At 33.2% G+C, this 21,805-nt stretch overlaps 1 protein-coding gene across 1 annotated transcript in view; it reads left to right on the top strand.

The window, feature by feature from the left end:
- Positions 1-21,805, top strand: part of FBXL17 (F-box and leucine rich repeat protein 17) — a gene marked incomplete at its 5' end in the record, with an annotated part of 472,906 nt that overhangs the window by 36,469 nt on the left and 414,632 nt on the right. The window contains one exon of the mRNA XM_029941235.1: positions 6,997-7,128. Coding sequence (XP_029797095.1) covers positions 6,997-7,128 — 132 coding nt within the window. The remainder of the gene's footprint in view (positions 1-6,996; positions 7,129-21,805) is intronic.

Here is a 21,805-nt window from a genome sequence, read left to right as displayed (position 1 = left end):
TTAGAGAGGGGTCTTCTATTACTATTCATATGACTTTTACCTTTCACAGGTACCCAGATAGTAAACTGATATTGGTAAAAATTCAGAACCTCTTTTTTTTTTAAAAAAAGTGTATTTTGAGGGAGACAGAGCACAACACATAAACACACACACACACACACACACACACACACACACACACATGTTCAAGCAGGGGAGGGGAAGGGAGAGAGGGAGAGAGAAAGAATCTGAAGCAGGCTCTGAGCTATTGGCTTGGAGCCCAATATGGGGCTTGAAATCAGAAACTCTGAGATCATGACTTGAGCCCAAACCAAGAGTTGGGCCCCTTAACTAACTGAACCACCCAGGTGCCCCAAAATTCAGAACCTCTTAAATGATAAACTTGGTTTCTGTATCTTAGATTATTAAGACCATTTACTTGAGTGAAGAGTGAGAGGATTGCACCTGACATGGATGCCAGATACAAGTAGAAATAAAGGGCAGGTTGGGTGAGAATGGAGAGGTGTGGTTGGAGCTAAAATTCCACAAGGTTGATAATCTCCATTACTTGGGAGGGCCCTCAGGCAGCAAATTTCCAGTATCCAACTAAGGTAAGTGGTGATATTCATCTAGTTAACATCAACCAGATACGTATTCTTATCTGGTGATAAGTTGTTATTTCACAGTGTTCTTTGGTAAGGTAGGAAGTAATATGGAGATAATTCTGAGGTGTTTGTAGATCTTTTAGGTACTGATTTTTGCTGGGATAAGAGTAATGGGGCTAGATTATTTATCTGATACAGGAGGAAGTGGATTATAATTTAGGGTTTCTACCCTGGCATTGGCTGCTGTGGACAGGACAGTTCTTCTAGTTGGTTTCTGCTCTGGCAAGTTGTATTTCTGTGTTCACCTTTTGTCTTTACAATTTTGGGGACAGTGATTTTTCTTGTAACCTCATTTCTGTAAGAGGAGTTGTTGAATTTTCAGTTAAGCTTTTTACTCATTAGTATGGAGTGGTGACTTAAAAAAATTTTTTTAATGTTATTTTTGAGAGAGAGAGACAGAGTGCAAGCGGGGGAGAGGCAGAGAGAGAGGGAGGCACAGAATCCAAAGCAGGCTCAAGGTTCTGAGTTTTCAGCACAGAGCCCAGTGTGGGGCTTTACCTCATGAACTGTGAGATCATGACCTGAACTGAAGTCAGACGCTTAACCAACTGAGCCACTCAGGCTCCCTGGAGTGGTGACTTCTAAGTTCCTTACCTGTTGTACTAGAAACTGCAGATTGACTTTTTTTTTTAAAGGCATCACTACTACTGGATGATGATTTTGATTTTGTTTATACTCAGTCTTATGCTTTATTATGGCAGATATGTGGAAAGTCCAAGGTCTTTAACTTAAATAATCTAGAATAGGCCCTATACTGGGGCTTGGTTCTCACTCCATGGTACTACCTTTTCCATGTCTCATCTGGAAACCGGTTCTCTTATCAAGATCTCTCTATTTTGGTAGAGCCAGAGCTTTACTATCTCTAGCAGTCTCTTTCTGGATAGAGAATTCTATATTTAAAAGAGTTATATACAGCTTCTATGGTTTTTAGATAGAGGACTAATTATACTAAATTGGGGCATGCTGACGGTGATATTCATACAGGTTGATGCTCTCTGAATGTTTTCCTTTGGACAGTGGACAAGATAATTGCAGCATTGAGAGATCTGAACAACATTAGCAGAACTGGGAAATACACTGGGTTAAATGATTGACTCTGATGATTGGATGGTCTGGAAACTTAGGATGTATGGTTGAGAAAATGGTGATTAGTTCAAATAGGCACTAATGGAAATGCAGTCTTGTCTATCATGTCCAATGATGATGTTTAAAGTAGAGCATCAGTTTCTGCAGTGAGACTAAATGATAGTAATTATCCCCCAAGGCACTTTCTGGTGAGTTTCTGGGGCGCTCCTGCTGCTAATGTCTCTTGAAGACCATGTTGCCTCTACTTCTGTGGAAAGTCACTTGTTTGTATACAAAACCAAAAGACATTTGATAAGTCAAAATACAAGGTGATCAGCATCAAACTCTCTTTGCAGGCAGTATGACTTACTTACTACATGTGTTAACATGGGACTCTTCCAACCTGTTTATACAAACAGATATCTAAGATCCTACCAGATACCTCATTCACTCCTTCTATACCGATTACTTTTTATTTTTCAGTGGTCCTGATTGGTACACTAACTGTTGAGGCCTTTTTACTTCCTAGGATCTGAATGAATTAAGAGAACAGGCTAGAGACAGAAAAAATATATCAAAGCAATCTCAGAAAGGCTAGATTGGAGAGTATTGCTTAGAAATGGAGCTAAATGGGTTTGTTAACTCACCTCTGGAGGTTGGTCAGCAGACCCACTCATCATCAACTAGGCCAGATCAGCAGAGTGGCCTTGCAAATACAGAAGTTCATGCTTGTTCGCTGTGGGCAGTTTGTTTCCAGGGGAAGAAGGATAGAGATGAGCTTAACATGTCCAGCATATTAAACACAAACTAGTCAGTGGAGAGATAAGGAATTAGACTAACTGAACTTTCTGCAGAAGAAGGAAGCATTTCCCTTCCAAGCCTGTCTGTATTTTCTTGATTTATCCATTTTTGACCATCTAGGCAGATTCCTTGGCGTGGAAGATGAGGATTTAGCTTACTTATCCTTCCTGGTTTCCTATTCACTCATACTCCCTACATAATTCTTCTATGATTTTAATTAAGTATTTGGTATTTACATTTGATAATTATATACCTGTCTTTTTTCTCAATAGAATTTTGTTATTCTTGAAATTAATGTCTTTTCATCCCCTTTAGATTACTGAGTTTTTATAATTTTTTAAATGTTTTTTTAAATTTTTGATAGAGAGAGAGAGAGAGAGAGAGAGAGAGAGAGACAAAGCATGAGTGGAAGAGACACAGAATCCAAAGAAGGCTCCAGGCTCTGAGCTGTTAGCACAGGGCCTGACGTGGGCCTCCAACTTACAAACTGAGATCATGACCTGATCTGAAGTCAGACCCTCAACTGAGTGAGCCACCCAGGCACCCCACTTACTGAATTTTTATAGTCTTAATATGAATGGAGTCAAGAGCTTTTCCACAGTTGCATTAGTATATGTATATGTAGATACTTAGTCAAATAAATCTTCGTAGAGCAAATTTGCCTGGGAGAGTCTGTAGGCTCCACATTGGACTTCTTATATTCAAGTGCTCTTGCATTAGTGGTCATTGAAGTATCTTAACCTTCACCATTATCCTTAAGGTTTTCCTGATCTTGGGGTCATATTAGATATCCTGCTACCTAGATGTTACATCTTCTTTCTCTTGGTGTATTCCTGTTTTGTAGGGCACAGTTTCTGGTAGCTTCCTGATAAGGAATATGTAAGAGATAGATCTTTTGAGAACTTGCATGTCTGAAAGTGTCTCTATTCTATACTCACACTTAATTGATAGTCTCAATCCTGAGTATAGGAGTCTAGGTTTGAAATACTTGTCCTTCAGAATTTGATGGCTTTGCTCTATGGCTTTCTTTTAATTTGTCATTAAGAAGTTTGATGCCTCCTTAGTCCTAATCCTTTATATGAAATCTGTTTGTCACTGGAAGTCTGTAGAATCTTTTTTTATACCCTTTAATTCTGATATTTTGTGGTGATTTGCCTTGTCGTTGGTCTGTTTTTGTCATTTGTGTTGGACATGTGAATGAGCTTTTTCAGTCCAGAAGTCCATATCTTTTAATCCTGTAACATTTTATAGAATTACTTATTGGAATTTTTTCATCTTATAAACTTTCATGCCATCCCCACATTTTCTGGAGTATGCTTTTGCTCTGAGCTATGCATGGTGTACTTCAGTCCAAAAACCCCATGTTTTACTTCAGTCTTTTGCTACTGTGAGAGAGTGGGCAAGGTCAGGCTGTACAGTCATGGGAAGGTGAAATGAGTGGTTAACCACTTCTTAAGTACACTTTAAAGAATCCTAGTGTTTTTAATGCCAACCTTGCCCTCGGTGCCGGACATGTGTGAGTCTATGAGGAGTTTTGTAGTGATTATCAAGTTGCTTTTCCACCTTCCCCACTGTCGGCTTTGGATTAGCTTTCTTAGGTGTAAGTAATGTGCCATTGTGCATTTGTTCTAGAAATATATGTGCCTCTTTTATGCGTTATAAGATCTGGTAGTGAATGTAATGAATACTGATGAACAGAAATGGAATTTCGTGACAGCTACAACAGCAGTGATACTATATGAAATGTCTTTGATTTCTGTTGTTTACAAAATCACATGTACTGCTAAACTACTGTGATTTTTTGGTTTACATTAATAAGTGAAGCGAAGGCTGGAGTTCATTTAGAGTATAGTTTACCTGTAGATTCAATTTAGAATTCCTGAATTTACTGGAACATTTTGGTATATGAGACCATAATCATGGTTTTTTATATTCGTCCACTTTTCAAAGAAGCTTCTTTATATAAAGGCTTATTTATATATCAGCCTCTTCATTCAGTCAACAAATATTTACTAAGTATCAGCTGAGTTAAGCAGAAGACACCTGGGCACAGAGATAGTTAACAGGCAAACATCTGTCTTTGTAGAGCTTATATTTCTAGTGGAATATATAAATGTTTATAGTGTGGCCTAGATGAAAATAACATAGTTTAACTATGCATCTTGGAAAATAATGGTATTCACATGTCTTTATTTTAATATCATTACTTTTCTTGAGACAAACTTTAGCTTTTTTATTACTAAAATAACATTTATTTTTAAAAAGATGTGAGAAGATTGATAGGCAGAAAAGAAAAAAATGCACCAAAAACCTTGGTGTGTATTTCAGTCTTTTCTTTCTCTTTCTTTCTTTCTTTCTTTCTTTCTTTCTTTCTTTCTTTCTTTCTTTCTTTCTTTCTTTCTTTTTTAATGTTTTTGTTTTTGAGAGAGAGAGAGAGGATTCAAAGTTGGATGCTTAATTGATTGAGCCACCTAGGTGCCCCCACTCTCTTTTCTATACACATATATGTATTTAAATGTGCATAATTTGTTTACAGAGATTTAATTGGATTATATTTGAAAAACTTATGTAAAATTTTTATTATTTGTCAGTTTACTTTAATTTTTAAAAAATAGTTTATTGTCAAATTGGTTTCCATACAACATCCAGTTCTCTTCCCCACAAGTGCCCTCCTCCATCACCACCACCTCCTCCCCCCCCTTCCCCTTCCACCCTCAGTTCATTTTCAGCATTCAATAGTCTCTCAAGTTTTACATCCCTCTCTCTCCCCAACTCTCTTTCCCTCTTCCCCTCCCCCTGGTCCTCCATTAGGTTTCTCCTGTTCTCTTGTTAGACCTATGAGTGCAAACATATGGTATCTGTCCTTCTCTGCCTGACTTATTTCGCTTAGCATGACACCCTCAAGGTCCATCCACTTTCCTACAAATGGCCAGATTTCATTCTTTCTCATTGCCATGTAGTACTCCATTGTGTATATATACCACATCTTCTTGATCCACTCATCAGGTGATGGACATTTAGGCTCTTTCCATGTTTTGGCTATTGTTGACATTGCTGCTGTTTACTTCAATTTTAATGGCTGTATAATATTCAGTTCCGTGAAAATACTAATTTGTATTTTTAGGTTTTCCATATTTTACTATTTAGAAAAATCCCTTCTGCTAATTTCTTACAGCTAAATTTTACCAAAAACTTTTATTAATTATTCTAATAATTTATTTTAAAACTTTGTATTTATGAAAAAATTGAAAGAATTTTACAGTGAACAGCCATATACCCACTACCTAGATTGTATAATTAATACCTTTTTTGTATATTTTTAAAGTTTTAATTCCAGTTAACATACAGCATTATATTAGTTTCAGGTGTACAATATAGTAATTCAACAGTTTCTTACATTACATGGTGCTCATCATGTCAACTGCACTCTGTAACTCCCTAATCCCCATCACCATTTAACCCACCACCCTATAATTAACATTTTAGTATGCTTACTTTATCATTCAATCTAATTATCTATCCCTCTTTAGTTAATTTTTTGGGGAATATGTATAAGCTGAGTGATACATTTTTCAATTACACAAATTTTTTTCATTTATGTTTGTTCCCTGCCAAGGAAACTTTTCAGTACTAATTTTCACTCTTACCAGTGTTATCATCACACTTTGAATCTTTGCTGACACTGAATTTTATTATTTAATATAATGTTTAGGTAATTTTTGATGTATAAGTTGTTACTAAAGGAAATTTCTTACTTTATCTCTAAAATGACTCTATTCATATGTAATATTCTTTGAACAGCATTCATTTATAATTTGATCATCTACACCTTTACTTTTGAAAGGAAATGTATATAATTTGTTCTAGATGATATTTAGTAGTTTTAATGGGAATATTATACCTGTTTGGTAACTATTTAAGGTACAGTTGGGATTTCAATCAGGAAATCATTAGTCCTTTTGTTTTCAGCTGATGCACTATGTGTGTAAATAAATACTTTAAAATATTAGCTGTAGCATATTCAGACTTTTTCCTTTATCTCAGAGTAAATGATCCAGTGGAGAGAAATGATTTATTGGGGTAGTCAGGAGTTGAAGTATATCTAATGAATTAAATATTATTTCACTCATTAGACCTTTGCTTTACTTCTTGACATTTGTTTTATTCCTTGAAACTGATCTACACCAGTGTAACAGTACAATTGACTCAAGAGAAATACAGATATAATTTTGAGGTATTGAGAAATCTGGGTACCTTAGGTGGCATGTAGTATGAGGTAGTTGAAGCAAGGAAGTAATTAGAAGATGAAGAGGCTTACACAATAGTATTTTAAATTACAAATTTCCTATATTCTGCTATATTTAAAAGTTTATAAGTAATTATTTAACTTTGGTATGGCTATTTTAAAAAATGATATGGAAATTCAACTAGAAATATGTTATCTTTGTTATTTTCTGAGCATTCAGCTAAATATCTTTGTTTACAGCTGGGCTCAAAGTGCAGAGAACTCAAAGATATTCATTTCGGCCAGTGTTACAAGATCTCAGATGAAGGCATGATCGTCATAGCTAAGGGCTGTCTGAAATTACAAAGAATATACATGCAGGAAAACAAATTAGTAAGTACTTATTCTAATCTTTGTTTTTTAAAATTTTGTTTCTAAACTTTGATTTCTTTATAACCTACCTTATGAAATTTTATCTGGTGCTTTTGATGGTTTAGAGGCAAATATTACTTAAAAACAAGAATTCTCTTGAAACAATGATTTTATAAGTTGATTCTATAACTTTAGGTGCTTGCATGTGGTACTGTGTGTTAAAAATGCCTTAATAGTGTGCACTAATATGTTTTTGTCTAAGTTCTGACAACTGATTCAGGTAAATTGGAAAAAATAAAATTTAGTTGTTAAACGTAAGTATGTAGTTGTTATTCCTTCTGATTCCCTAGGGATTGTACTAATTCTAGGTAGTTAGAAGTTCTTTACTGTTTAGAGAGAGGTACACATGTGAACTAGAACTTTTCACTTACTGTGAAAAATGAGATTCAGTAAACTGAGGCAGATAATCTTTTTAGTTATATAGATTTTATATTTTAAGGACATACATATGTAACTCACACTTAATATATCCTACATATTTACAGCCATTTAGTTTCTTTTATTGAGATATAATTCACATACCATAAAATTTCCTCTTTGAAAGTATTTTTAGTATATTCACAAAGTTGTGTTGTCATCATCACTAATTCTAGAACAGTTTCATTACTTCCAAAGAACCTCTGTGTTAATTAGTTGTCATTCTCCATTTCACCTGGTAATCTACTTTCTGTCTCTGTGGATTTGCCTGTTCTAGGCATTTTATACAAATGAAATCACACAGTATGTGATATATTGTGTCTAGCTTCTTTGACATAGCATAATGTTTTCAAGGTTCATTCATGTAGTAGCATTTATCAGAGCTTCATTTTTTTAAATGGTTGAATAACATTCTAAACCATTTAAATTTTGATTTGATAGGTGCTTGATACAAGTTAACAGAAAAAGTTATCATTAGGGAGGAACTAGTAGATTTCTCAAGGTTGAGAAATAGTGGACTTGAAAATGTAGGTAAGGCAGTACTGAATATGTTGCATCTTTACAAGGGAGATCTGCTATTTAATTGTATTCCCCAAATAAAGGGATGTTTTTGTTACCCCGGGGGATTGGTTTACAATATTTTATAAATATGTCTCATAAATTAATATAAGTTTTAAAAGGTCTCTAGAACTGTCAGCACTTTAAATGAGATAATGTACTTTAAAACAAGATTCCAGTTAGAAAAATCAAAACACTATAAGTTAGAAGGAAATGCTTTTATCACCACATAGAATTATATTTCCCTGTGAAATTATATAGTAAAAATCCTCCACATTTCTCTTTACATTTATTACAGATTTAATAATCTCTCTTAAAGCAGTATGATCTTGTTGAATGAATAAGGTCTTCTGGGACGGAGGGAGTGAATTTTTTAAACCTGGCATATACTCACGTGTATTGTGATTTTGGGGAAACTACTCAAGCTCCATGAACCTCCTCTGCAGATGGGGTTACTAATATTTGTTTTCTTGCAGGTTGTAGCTCATAATGTCCTTAAATTGTCTAGTACAAACTCTGCCCATAGAAGCACTACAACTAGTAATTTTAATGAAATCCTGTCTGTATTTGTTGTCTACTTTACACTCAAGATAAATGAAAGGATGGTAAACCCAACTTGAGATTTTTATATTCTTCACATATTGGGAATATTTGTTGGGTGATTAATATTTGTTTTCTTGTTGAGTAAAGACTGAGAAACACTTTTCCTGACACATTAACATTTTTAGTCCATAGTTTCCCTAAGGAATTAACTGTATGTATTTTGGAGTTTCTACTTATGTTCACATTTGTTTTTCCATAATATTATGTTTTATTAAAAATATTATATATTTAAATGAAAAGGAAATCAATTTTATATGTCATGTTATTTAGTAAACATTTGATTTCTTTGGAAATTAAGATTTGGCAAATCTTAAAGTTCAGTTCAATAAAGTTTCTTCAGTTTAAGGTTCTAGAAAAGGAAGCTTAGAATCACTTGATCTCTTCCTACTGGACAGTTGAATTATTGATAACTATCCTCCCATAGGAGCTTCACCTTGTAGTTGTAGAATTTGTGAAATAATGAGAAATATTAGAATTCTTGCAAAGCTATAATTTTAAGTTGTTCAGATGTTTTCACTCTGAGAACTGTTTTTATTAGGCTTTTAACAAGATATTTTAAATGAGATGAGTAGAAATAATATCAGTCTGTTTAAAGGCAAACTATATACTTGTATATTTTATGCAGTATATATTTATAAAATTATTTATCCTGCATATGTAATTATAGATAGGAGATATCACTAAACATCACTAAATAGGACAGACTTTGTAAGTTAACAGCTAGTAGAGGTATTAGGAGAATGCTTTGTCTGAAAGGATGCCAACAGAATTTGACCTCTGTGGATATCGATCATTAATGAAATTATTTTGCTAATTCTCTTATTAAATTGAGTCTTCTCAAAAAGAGTATTAGAGCTTTGCTTATAGTCAAAAAATAATCATAGCATAGTGTTTCTTTAAAAGTGATAATTTTGCTGACTTTAAAATATCAAATTGATTGTTTTTATATATTGGCCGTATTTGAATATACATTTTTTTTCATATTGTATCTTGGCCTTTAGATGGCAGCATTGTCTTTTATATTTCAGTGACGTGGCTTTTGTGTCCTTGATAGAACTATAAAGGTATAATACTTGTACATAGTTTCTGTAGGTATTATGGTTTATTTTTAACTTTTGTCCTTTAGGTGGTTTTAATGGGAAAATTTCTTAAAATAACTTGAAATATTAGTTATATTTAGAAGTTACAAAATGAACTTGCTGTTTTACACAAAATAGAAAGCTATTTCAACCTTCTTATTGTAGCACTGATTTAAGTAAGAAAAACTTTAGGGGAAGGATTTCTGTGTTTATCAGAGGGAATTTTATTCAGGTGGAAAGTGAGGAGAATGACATTACATTTTAAGACTCAGTGAGTTAAGGTGAGGCAAAGAATTGAGGACTTCCAGTAAAATTTGCCTCAAAAGAGAGTAGATTTCTGTTTAGTCCTTTTTGAGTGAGACAGGTGCCATGCTCCTATGTGACGTATTTTGTATTTGCTGTAAAACTGTTGTATAGATTTAGAAAAAGATTTGAGGAATGCAACTATGGGGAGCTTCTAGTGTATTGTATACAACTATCTCCCTTTTTCTAGTGATAGCTTTTGTATCCCTTCTGTGCAGTACTGGCTACAAAGTTATTTTTTAAGTCCATATTTAGTGAAATGTATAGTTATTGACGATCTAGTCACCTCTTTAAGCATATTTTTCTCTGCTTCCTTACTCTTGTTGCTCCAGATTCTGCTTTTTAACTCTTTGGACAGAGAAACTCTTTGGGCAGCTTCTTACTCAGTTGTGATGAGGTCAGATGGATTATCTGTCCATTGTCATCCAACCTGATGCTTTAAAATACTAGATTTTATAATTTATTTAGAAAATAGGTTCTACGTGAAGTCCTAGGGTCAGTATATTTTATTTAAATCTGTATGTGTTTTTATTTATTTATTTATTTATTACCTTCTATTCTATAGAGTTGGGTTGTGATCCAATATAGGGTGTCTGAATTACCACGAAAGTAGTAATGTATTACCAATAGATTTTAAAAGTTTTAGGGAAGTGATAAATGTTTCCTGGTAAAACTTGATGTCCTGAGAGTTAATTGTTAACTTTTATTTTTTTCAATTTCCTGCTGAATTGTTATTTTATTTTATATGGCATAGAACTCTTTGCTGCCATAACTTTTTAATAATGTTTTTATTGTTTTTCATTTTATTATTTTTTGGAGGCTTACATGTATGAAGTAGGATCTAGATTCACTTCTTCAGGCCTCCTTCTCATAGCCTGAAAGCAATTTCAAAGGGTGATTGAGACAAATGCACTATTTGAGTTGAACTGAACTCAGTTCACACCTTGATCCTAAGGTTTCTTACTCATGCGACTTGGGTAAGTTATCTTAATTTTTGTACTTTCTTTTCCTTATTCATAGAAAGGACATAATGCTACCTCAGACATGTTTTTATGAGCATTAAAGAGATTAAATGAGATTAAGAGGTAAATAGCAAATGTGTTTTATGGTTCCCAAAATAGGAAGTCTTCAGTAAAGTTTACTTCCTCTTCCATCCAGAGTTTACTTTCTGGTATCTACCAATTTAAATTAGGGCTATCACCTACTATATTCCGATTTGACACCTATTCACAGTTTAATTCCTGCTTGCTGCTTGCTGTGCTGTGAGCTCGCAGCAGCTGAGTGAGTACACTGGTAATCATGTGATCATCAACTGGAGTATGTGAGGTAAACATTTTCGTCAGAGTTTAAGTAGCAGTAGCTAATTCAGCATTTATATTAAGGCTTGCATTTCCTGACTCTTTGCTTTTCAACATAGAGTTAATATATTAAGGGATTTGGTACCCCTTTTATCCCCAGCTTCCCCACTACATTACTTATAACTTATTTTTCAAACATACCTTGTAAAACGAGTTTACTTGTAATCCCAGACTTATATAATTTACATTTGTGAGAGATTCCCTATTGTAAATATTCGTTTCAACCTCCAGGTCTCTTAGAGTGGATATCTGCCTTCATTGTCCTTTCCTGTCTTAATGGATGAGGCATTTACTTACACCCAGAGGGTGGTACTTTCCGGTAAACACTGGTGCACAAATGTGGCACTCTAAAAAAGATGACCTAAAGGTTCTGGGCTTTATCTTATTATTGAATGCTACATTTCAGAAATTTGCTGTCACTTGATATTTAAAATTATTTGATAATTAGTTTTTTTTGAGTGTTTATAATATGCCAGACAGTGTGCAGTTTTACATAATTAGTCCTCAAAACCATCATATGAGGTGGTTTATTTTTATTCTGTTTTGCAAATGAGGAAGTGGAGACCTAGAGAGGTTAAGTAACAAGTAGTGTCAAGGTCAAGATTCTAACCCAGATCTGTTAGATTCCCAAACCTTTGCTCTCAAGTCCTTTCACGGATATATCACAGATGGAGCTAATCTATTTGCCTTTTAACCATACAGTAATTTCTAAAAGATATTCTCCCACTTTAAAACACTTTCTGACAGGTACTGTGAGACATCGAAGGAAGAAGTTAATATTAGCATGAACAGAAGACCTTTTTGCTAGGATGATAACTTATTTCAGAGGAAGTACCAATGGAGACACGCTGAAATCTTTTCTTTCTAGGAAAATTAGTGAAATTATGAAAGAAGAAAACTGTTTTCAAGATGACATTTAATTTTCATCTTAATCCTGTATGAATATGAGCATAGTTAACTTTAATAGTCAAATTGCACTGTTTATACAAACTTTTTTTTTACTTTGCAAAGGCATAGTATTTCATTTTTTTTGTGAATTTGGATTCAGAGGCTAAATACCATTTTATTTTTGTCCAATAGTTTTAATAGAAATTTGAATGAGTCAATGAACTGATAACCTTCCACTATGTTCCTTAATACTGTTTCAGATGCTCATTCGCTTCATTTAATATTTGAGTACCTAGCATGTGCCAGGCTCTATGAGAAGTGTTGAGAAATTAAACTAAAGGGAGGAGATTCTGGTCTAGCTATAAGTGCTATGGAAATACAATAACAAAAGTAATTTGTAATCATACTACAAGTTGTAGGTAACGTTTGAACTGAGTCCTGAATGATATATAGTACTGTGTGAATTATGATGCAGGTAAACATTTTTGTTGGGGTACTTGCAATTGTGGGAAACAGCACAAACAGCATTGGGAAAATATGTGGAATGTTTAATATATGGTGGGTGTTAAAGTAAGATTAGTTGTATAGGCAGGGTGGTGGGTGAAGTGCTCATATTTGGGTTTGTAAAGGAGGATGGGGATCAGGATGAGACTTCTGAGTGTCATGCTAAAGGAATTTGTATGTGTCCAGGTAATGGGGACTATAGTGTGGGATTTCAGCAAGTGTGAAATGTGATCAGATTTTGAGGTCTTGTTTTATTTTGAGAAATTAATAAAAATATAGAATACTAAAAGGAGTAATAACATCTATATGCCCATCATCTAGATATTGACAGTTGTTAAACATTTTCTTCAATTTGCTTCTTTTTTAAATTAATAAAGCAAATAAACTCTGAGGCTCCATTGTCTTGTACCCCATGTCATTCCCACTGTCTCCTAGAGACAACTACTGTGATGACCTAAAATGCTTTAAAAATTAAAAAAAAACTTTAACAGACATAATTAGCACCATGAATAATATAGTATTGTTTAGTTTTTAGTCACATGTAGTTTATATCTGATATATCGTTAAATATCTGTTCTTATAAAATATTTATCAGCCTACAATTTGCATTTTTACTTTTTAAATTAATTTTTTAGTTTTTAAAAATATAATTTATTGTTAATTTAGCTAACATACATTGTATACAGTGTGGCCTTTTTATTTTTTAAGTTGTTTTTGAGGTCTAGTGGTAATGAATATGTAATTCATTCTTTGTAACTCTTAGTGTTCTATATGGGTATGTATCTCCTATTTATCTATTCCTTACTGAAGTACACTTCTATGGCTTCCAGTGTTTTATTGTTATAGGCATTGTTGCAAATAAAATCCATATGTAAGTTTCCTGGGCTTATGCGAAAGAATTTCTCTAGGGTCTATAACTAGAAGTGTAACTGTAGGGAGCTAAGAAATGTAGATTTTCAAATTTTTACTAGATCATGCCAAATTGCTCTTCATGAGCAATTAAAATCATGCTTTGCAGGTTTGCCTTGCTGATGGATTATGAGCTCTTTTGAGGGCAGGGAGTATCTACTTCCTCTTTTATCCATCCCCCCTCATTGTGCACATAATAGACATTCAGTAAATGTTGGTTTAGTGACAAGTGGGTTCCTACTGAATTGAACATGCATTTAAAGTGTATTTTTCCAGCAGCATCTGGGTGGCTCAGTCAGTTAAGTGTCTGACTCTTGATTTCAGCTCAGGTCATTTCTCACGGTTTGTGGGTTCAAGCCCCATGAGCCTGCTTTGGAATTTCTCTCTCCCCTTCTCTCTCTGCCCCCCCCCACTCATGTTCTCTCTAAGAAATAAATAAATAAACTTTAAAATGTATTTTTCAAGTATTTTGGGAATGTAGTTCAAACAGAAGATAGATTTATGTATATAAATTAAAGCTTGAAAAATAGCTTTAAGATTCAGAGTCAATAGTTTTCTGACTTTTTAAAATCTTTTTTCATGTTTTTATTTTGAGAAACAGAGAGAGAGAGAGAGAGAGAGAGAGCGAGCGAGCGCAAGTATGAGTGGGGGAGGGGCAGAGAAAGAGGGAGAGAGAATCCCAAGCAGGGTCCACACTGTCAGCACAGAGCCTGAAGTGAAACTCGATCTCACGAACTGCGAGTTCATGACCCAAGCCAAAACCAAGAGTCAGATTCTTAACCAACTGAGCCACCCAGGCTTCCCTGACTTTTCAAATAAGTAAATTTCAAGTTCCCTGGTTGTCTAGTGGTTAGGATTTGGCGCTCTCAAATAAGTAAATTTCTTTGATCTAGTTACTGTATTAATGATGTCATTCTTTGTGTATCAAATTTATCCATCCATTGTCATTAATGTACTGAAGGAGTATTTTCTAGGATGGTGGTTTTTTAATAACATGCAGTTTTGAACAACTAGAATATAATTTATATTCTTGTCAGAATTACATGGACTTGTATATTCGTATTGTTAATAAAACTGGTTTTATTTTGTTCAGTGGTATTTGAGGCATCAATTTTAATTAAAAGCAAAAGTAATTTGGCAGACAACTTGAAAAACAAAGTTAAAATATTATTTGGCAGAGTTTTCAATCTGAAGAATAAGTTTTTGCTCATTATATATTCTTTGCTAAAGTTATCGTGTTTGTTTTTAATCTGTTGGTATCTTTTTCATGTGTATATCCTTTTTTATGCTTTCTTAAAGTTATTTTTTCTCTTTTAAAAATTAAATTTCTGTTAAGTTTTTAATTTTAATTCCACTGTAGTTGGCATGCAATGTTATATTGGTTTTCGGGTGTATGATACATTGGTTCAACAATTCTGTACATTACTCTGTCATCGTGGTAAGTGTACTTCTTTGGGCGTCTTTATCAGGTATTTTGGCAAGAACATTAAATGAATTGTATTATGTCATTTGAAAGGTATAAAAAAATCAAAAATTGTGCACGCACGTGTGTGTGTGTGTGTGTGTGTGTGTGTGTGTGTGTGTGTGTCTGTATGTGTTTTCTTCCCCTGCGTACCAGTGTGGCATGGAGGCAGGCAGTGACTTTTTCTTTGGAATGTAGTAATTTTTTTTTACCCAGCATATTTACTTGCCAAATTGTATTAGTTTAGTAATATTAAAATTAGTTCACAAACTTGAAAATTAGGACTCATAATAGGAATGCTCAAATGCAAATAGGATCTCTGGAGGAAGCTAGCCCATTATTAAGAACTCCAATACAGATAGATATCCCAGTGTTGACAATGCAGAATTTATTATAGTTAAAAATGGGAGACTCCAAATGGTATTTATATATTCTTAAAAAATGTTTTATGTGTTATATTCTAGATTGCTAAAAATATCCAACTTGTGGTGGGTTTAAAATTTATAGTTGGTAGGTTATTTCTAGTATTGCAGTTCTTTCATTGGTGTTATTTCCCACTTACATATTTTATAGTTTACATCTTGCCTTTTCTTTTAAAGATGTAATTTTTGTTTATTGTCTTTTGGTACTGCATATTTGAAAAATCAGAAAAGTTTGGAGCAAATCAAATTATCTCTCAGATATACATGTGAAAGTGCTGACTAGCGCTTTGTGCTCAAGTGTTGGTAACAGGAGATAGTGGATTGAGATAAAGAGCCTAGTCATTAGACTTAGTAAATAGAAATTTTATAGTGTTGGATGGCGGTGGGATGCTGGGAGTACATTAATTCCGTCATTTATGAGCACATATTCTTCAGCTACCTTTCTAGACTGTCAGTCAACAAGTAAGATGTATTGTTTGGATCTAGGGAGAAGTTTTGGCTTATGTGTTTATTTTTCCACAGTAATGAGATGCTAGGGTCTTAGGATATCCAAGACTTAATCCCAGTTATTATTTTAGCCATTAAGCTTAAGGGGAAAAGGAGTAGTGTTTTTGTTTGTTTCGTTTTTTTTAGGTTTGCCTTTCTGAATATTGTTTACAAACTATAGTTGAATCTGGCTATCAGGTGACAGGATGTAGCTTTTCTAGCATTTTTTTACAGTTATTATCAAAGAGATAAGTTGCCAGGAAAGTGCTTATGTCACTAGGCTTTCACCAGGTGATCCTTCTTCAGGCAAAAGGTGTACAGGTTGTGCTTTTCTAGGTAACATGCGTGGTGAGTATTTTTCCTATTTCTGCTACACACTTTGCTTATTCATATTGCATAGATTGTCTTCCTTTGTTGTCTTTCTTAAAGTTTTTGATAAGAGTCTAAACATGAAGTTGCCTCTTGGGAAGAAGGATGGATTGTCCTGAGAGTGTTGGAATAAATTCTTTACCTTGGACTGTACCTTCTGGTTTTTAGTAGTTGAGAACTTTAAAAGCCAATGAAATCTGTACTATTTTGATATTTACTTACTTTTGAAATTCTCTTATTGCATCTTATATAGTCATATCAAATTTAGGTCTCAGAAAAGACCAACATAGTATTTTTCTTTCGTAGCTACTGTACTTCACTATTTTTGGTTTTTAAAATATGATAGAAGTGGATTACTTCAGAAGAGTTCTTGGGATAGAAAATTTATAGTGTCTGTTACCAGGTTTTTATAGAACTGTTTTTGATGTAGGCATTTATATTCACTCTAAGATGATATAAAAATGGATATATTTAGGATATATAATTCAAAGAAAAATAATTATAAATCAGAGTCCTAGTTGAACTACATTTGGTTGATTAGTAAGTCTTTTATTTTCTTCTTATTGAGTATGTCTTTGAATAAATAAAGAAGAAGGCATTTATTTATATCCAGTGTTCTTTAAATGCCTATCTGAATACGTACAGATTGTAAAATTATTTGCGTGATGTTATGCTGGCCCTTCATTTTGACTCATCTGAGAACATGGTAGAATTAGGTTAAGTTTTGATTTGTAGATTCTCTGAATGGGGAGTCAAATAGTATTTCTATGATTTTTTAATAAGTTGTTATCTTTAAATATTTGAATATAATGTTGAATAGCTTGATATTTCATGTTTTAAGTTGTTGCAAAACATAGCTTTGTAAACACATGTACATACCGCTCTACCATTGATATATTAATACTTTTTTTTCTCATTATATATAATTGTAGACAGTTTGATTGTGATCTAGTATACATTCCATAAATTAAACTTGTTTAGGCTTATGAATGAAGAGCTTAATGGAAAACAGTGTGAAAACTGAATTCCAAAGATTGACCTTTTATTTTTCACATCCACAACCCAGGAATGCTCTTGATAAAATACTATTTATCATTTCAGAAATCTGCAATGGCTACCTTTACAGGTTTCTCTAGTTATTAGTCTCTTCTTATTATATTCTCAACTTAATTCATTTACTCTTCTGTTTCTGTTATCATCTTCCTTCTAATATTTTGTTCAATACTTTCAAGCTCAGCTAAATACTTTTTGTCAAACTTTCTTTAAGAATTCCACATTTATTACTTTCCTATGTACTATCAGCTTTTCCTGTACTTTATAATTTTTTATTAATCCATGATACCTTGTAGGTTTTGATTTTCATTTGGTCACGTAAGCACCATATAAGTGGGGGTGGTAATGTCTTTTTTAAAACATGTAGTTAAGTATCAGACTACATCTGAATGTTATGACTATTTAAATAAATATTAGTTCTTAAAAATTAATCTTCTGTGTAAATATTGTAAGTTTTTGAAAAGAACTATTAATGAAGATGAACCATTTTACACTCAAGTTGTTTTTATTTAGTTCTGGAAAAATTACTTTTGTGACAAGAAAGCAAGCTATTAAAACAACATTTTCAATGAAACACAGGTCAGTGACTTTAAAGATGATTATTTATACTTTGTGTGCATATGGTATAGCTTTTAGTACATAGGGTTAAATTCTATTAGCAACTAAATTGGTGAAATCAGCTTTATTCTGTAGCAGTCAAGTGATTCTTCATTAGTATTTGTACCTGAAGAATGGCAGTGATAGCTTGAGGAAGTAAAATCCCAAAGAACTCTACCCTCTTCAAGAATTAACTAGTTTTTAGGAAATGGTTTCTTAAAAGTTAACATTGAAACTTGTGTCCTTAATTTTTTTTTTTGCAAATATCATTTCTTGATTTATATCCCATTGAGAATATTTGACTTTAGTGTCCACCAATGCATTTTTTCCTACTTTCTGACAACTCTTAACAAAAATCTCTCCAAGACTGCTAAGAATTGGTTTCTTTGCTTTTCTCAAATCTTAATCTCTTGAATCTTGAAAAGGTAAAAGTTATCAAGTTGTTTCTGTGGATGAGTTTGTTTAGATGAGCTTAATTTTATTTTATAATTAGAGGTAGATTAGATATAATGTTTGGTACATATCTTGGTTGCTTGATACCAACTAAATGCACTAAGTAAATTTGGTGCTAAATTTAGTTAGAACACTGATAGTGCATGCTTGGAGAGTAATATACTGTGCAGAAATGACACTGATGTGTATTCTTTTAAAAATACTTTATGTAAAAGTTGTAATTTTAAATTTCATAAATTGATTACATTTATATTCTTTTTGTTCTTTAAAATGTTCTAATGTTTTATAGAATCCAAATTGGGGAAAGAATACCCAAAAGAAGTGTAAATAGGCCTCTGATTAGAATAATGCAGTTTCGTTCTCTCTTTTCTTGGAGGTGTAAGTGGAATTTGGAAGACTTAAGGAAAAAAGTTGGGCACGTATTTGTTCAGCCAACTGTATTTTAACCTTGGATTAAGTCGTGTTTTTTCATTCTAGAAGTGCTGTCTCTTTCTAGTACACCTAAATGGCTTTTGTCTGTAAAGTAAGTCCAAGATCTAGAAATTCTCTTTTTCATATATATATATTTTTTCATCTTTTTCATATATTAAAGTCTATATAAACCAGTCACATTTTTCTAATATACTTTATATTATAATTTTTTTATTATAGAGTCAAGAACAGTTTTGTTTTTTTAAGATAAAGTGCTTGTGCTGACTGCTAATCAATATAAAAAATAGGAGATATTTCACATATAGTCTTTTCCATAGTGGTAAATTGTTTTCATTTTACTATATGCATTTCCCTAGTGTCACAAGTTAATTCTTTAGATGTTTTTACCATTCCATTTTCTTTCTATTAAAGCATACCTTACTTTAGCTGTTGGAGAAAGTAATTTCTTTCGTTTCTTACAGTCAGCTTGTAATCACCTCAAGTACTTACCTTCCATCCTTGAGATTCTGTGTTTGTACATGTCTAAGGCTAATTATTCACATCTCTTTAATGCATTATATTATTAAAGGTACATTAGATTTGTCTGGTATCTTACTGATAATGCACTTCCTTCTTCTGACCCTACTTTTAAAACTAAGAAAAGTCGGGTTTCTTAAAAAAAACATGTTAATGACTTAATCTTGAAAGTGATCTTAGAAGACCCCCAAACCTACTTACTACAAATTCCTTTATTGCATACCTGATAATGAGTTGTCCATCATTGTGCATCTGTGTGGAGAGGGTTATTTATTGATGAATATTCAAGAACTCGTGCAATATTTTAATAACAGTTGATAAATTATTAATAGTATGATTCCAAAGTGATATTGGATGAGTTTTTCTTATTTCTAGCATTTGGGTTATTAATTAATACCTTTTTTAAAAAAGGTTACATAAATTCAGCACGTTATTCGAACAAGACTAGAGAAGCTTATTCTCACATCAAATTAGTATGAGAATCTGTAGTTTAACAATAGGAATCATCACCTTTTGTGAATATGTGCATTGTTTTAGGAGACCTTTCCTTTTTTAGGTGGTGTATGGCAATACCCACTAAGTAGTGGTTCCCGTGAAACTTCGGTGGTTTCATTTACTATTAACATGCTCTTTGACAGCTGCCCTTTACTAATCTCACACCATGGGCTTGAAACTTTTTCCTTAAAGCTTTATAGTTGAATTACAATACATTGTGTCCTTTATTTTCTTCTGGAAAAGGATTTAAACAAACTTTCTATTGCACTTGTTGAATATGTATTTCATAGTAACCACCATGAAGTTTGCAGCATTTAAGAAGATGAAGAAGCAAAGATAAAAGATACACATTCAAGAAGGCTTGGTTTCACAGTTGCTGCATAATCCTTTCTGCTGTCATTGGTACCCTAACCCTGTACCTACCAGAACAAAAGAAACTGAATTGGAAATTGTGGGAGCTGGGGAACATTCGGTTGGCAGCCCATCGCATGGCCCATAGGCGTTGTCAGGTCTCAGTTTGATGCCCTTTATTCTTTTTGACAGATGTGAGGTAGGGTCTATGAGGGGGAAGTCATTACTAGAGAGAGGGCAGTGTCAGATCAAAAGTAACCAGTGATCAAACAAGGTAAAGGGCTGTGGAAAATAGGCTCTCTTTCTGGCCTCAACACCTGCCTGATCACTGAAGGGAATAGTCCTTATGTGTCAGGGAAAGTTGATTTTCTTTGATGTACAGTGAATTAGAAGTCGAAATGGAAGCTTAACTGGAGTACAGAAGAATTTTACTTCCTAGTTCTTGGGCGATTTGGGTGTTTAAATGTTTTACTTTAATTATCTAGAAGTCATTCTCTTTTAAATATTAAAGCTCACCCATACTTTGTTAACTATATATTTAGAGATAGTACTAATAAACAAGCAAGTTTCATTACAGTATAGGACAGGCTTTAGAAGTTACCAAATTCTTCTTTTCAGTATTGAATTATAACTTTACCCAGAGCATTTGTATAATTATGATAGTGAATATACAATGGATAGTGCTAAGCTTGGCACATAGTAGGTCCCTTCATGGTATAATTTTGGAATTTACCTCACTAAGTCATATCAAGTGAGTTTGAATTAATTCTTTTCCCCTAAGTGCTATTATTATATTTTCTTTTAAGATAACCCTTTCTAATCAAGTCAATTGAAAGAAAATTTAAAGAGAATCTTGTTGGGGTTTTCTATGTATGGGTCTTTTTCCATGGCCTTTCATCTTTAGTCGCATAGGACTGAAGTCTAGAAGGATGCGATTTTTATCTTTCATTAGCTTGCTGTGGTGATAGTTTGGCAATTGAGACATATTTCTAAAAATCCCTCTTATGGTGTTTTTTTTAAATTAATAGCCAAGATTTAACCTCTATTAGTTGTTTACTGTCTCAACTTTTGGTATTTTAAATACTCTGAATTTCATTCAGTTCATAAACAATTAAAAGTCATTTTGTCCTTAAATTCCAGCAGTAAGAATGTATTTGAAATTGTTGATTTTCCAGTAAGAAGAATAAAGAGTCTTCATGCCTCAGCCTTTTAAAAGTGATTTTTTTTTATCTGATAAATTGTCTGACTCTACATCTTTGCATGAACTCTTAAATTTGTTTGTTTTTGATACTCTTAGGTAACCTAAATCTTCCTCCTTTATACATTTAGATCTATAAAGGAATAATAAACATACCTTATGTTGTATTACCTTCATTGTAATTA

The sequence above is a fragment of the Suricata suricatta genome, chromosome 6 (genome assembly GCF_006229205.1).
Source record: "Suricata suricatta isolate VVHF042 chromosome 6, meerkat_22Aug2017_6uvM2_HiC, whole genome shotgun sequence".
NCBI lineage: Eukaryota > Metazoa > Chordata > Mammalia > Carnivora > Herpestidae > Suricata > Suricata suricatta.
Note: the sequence above shows the minus strand (reverse complement) of the source record. Positions and strands in the feature narration are given on the sequence as shown.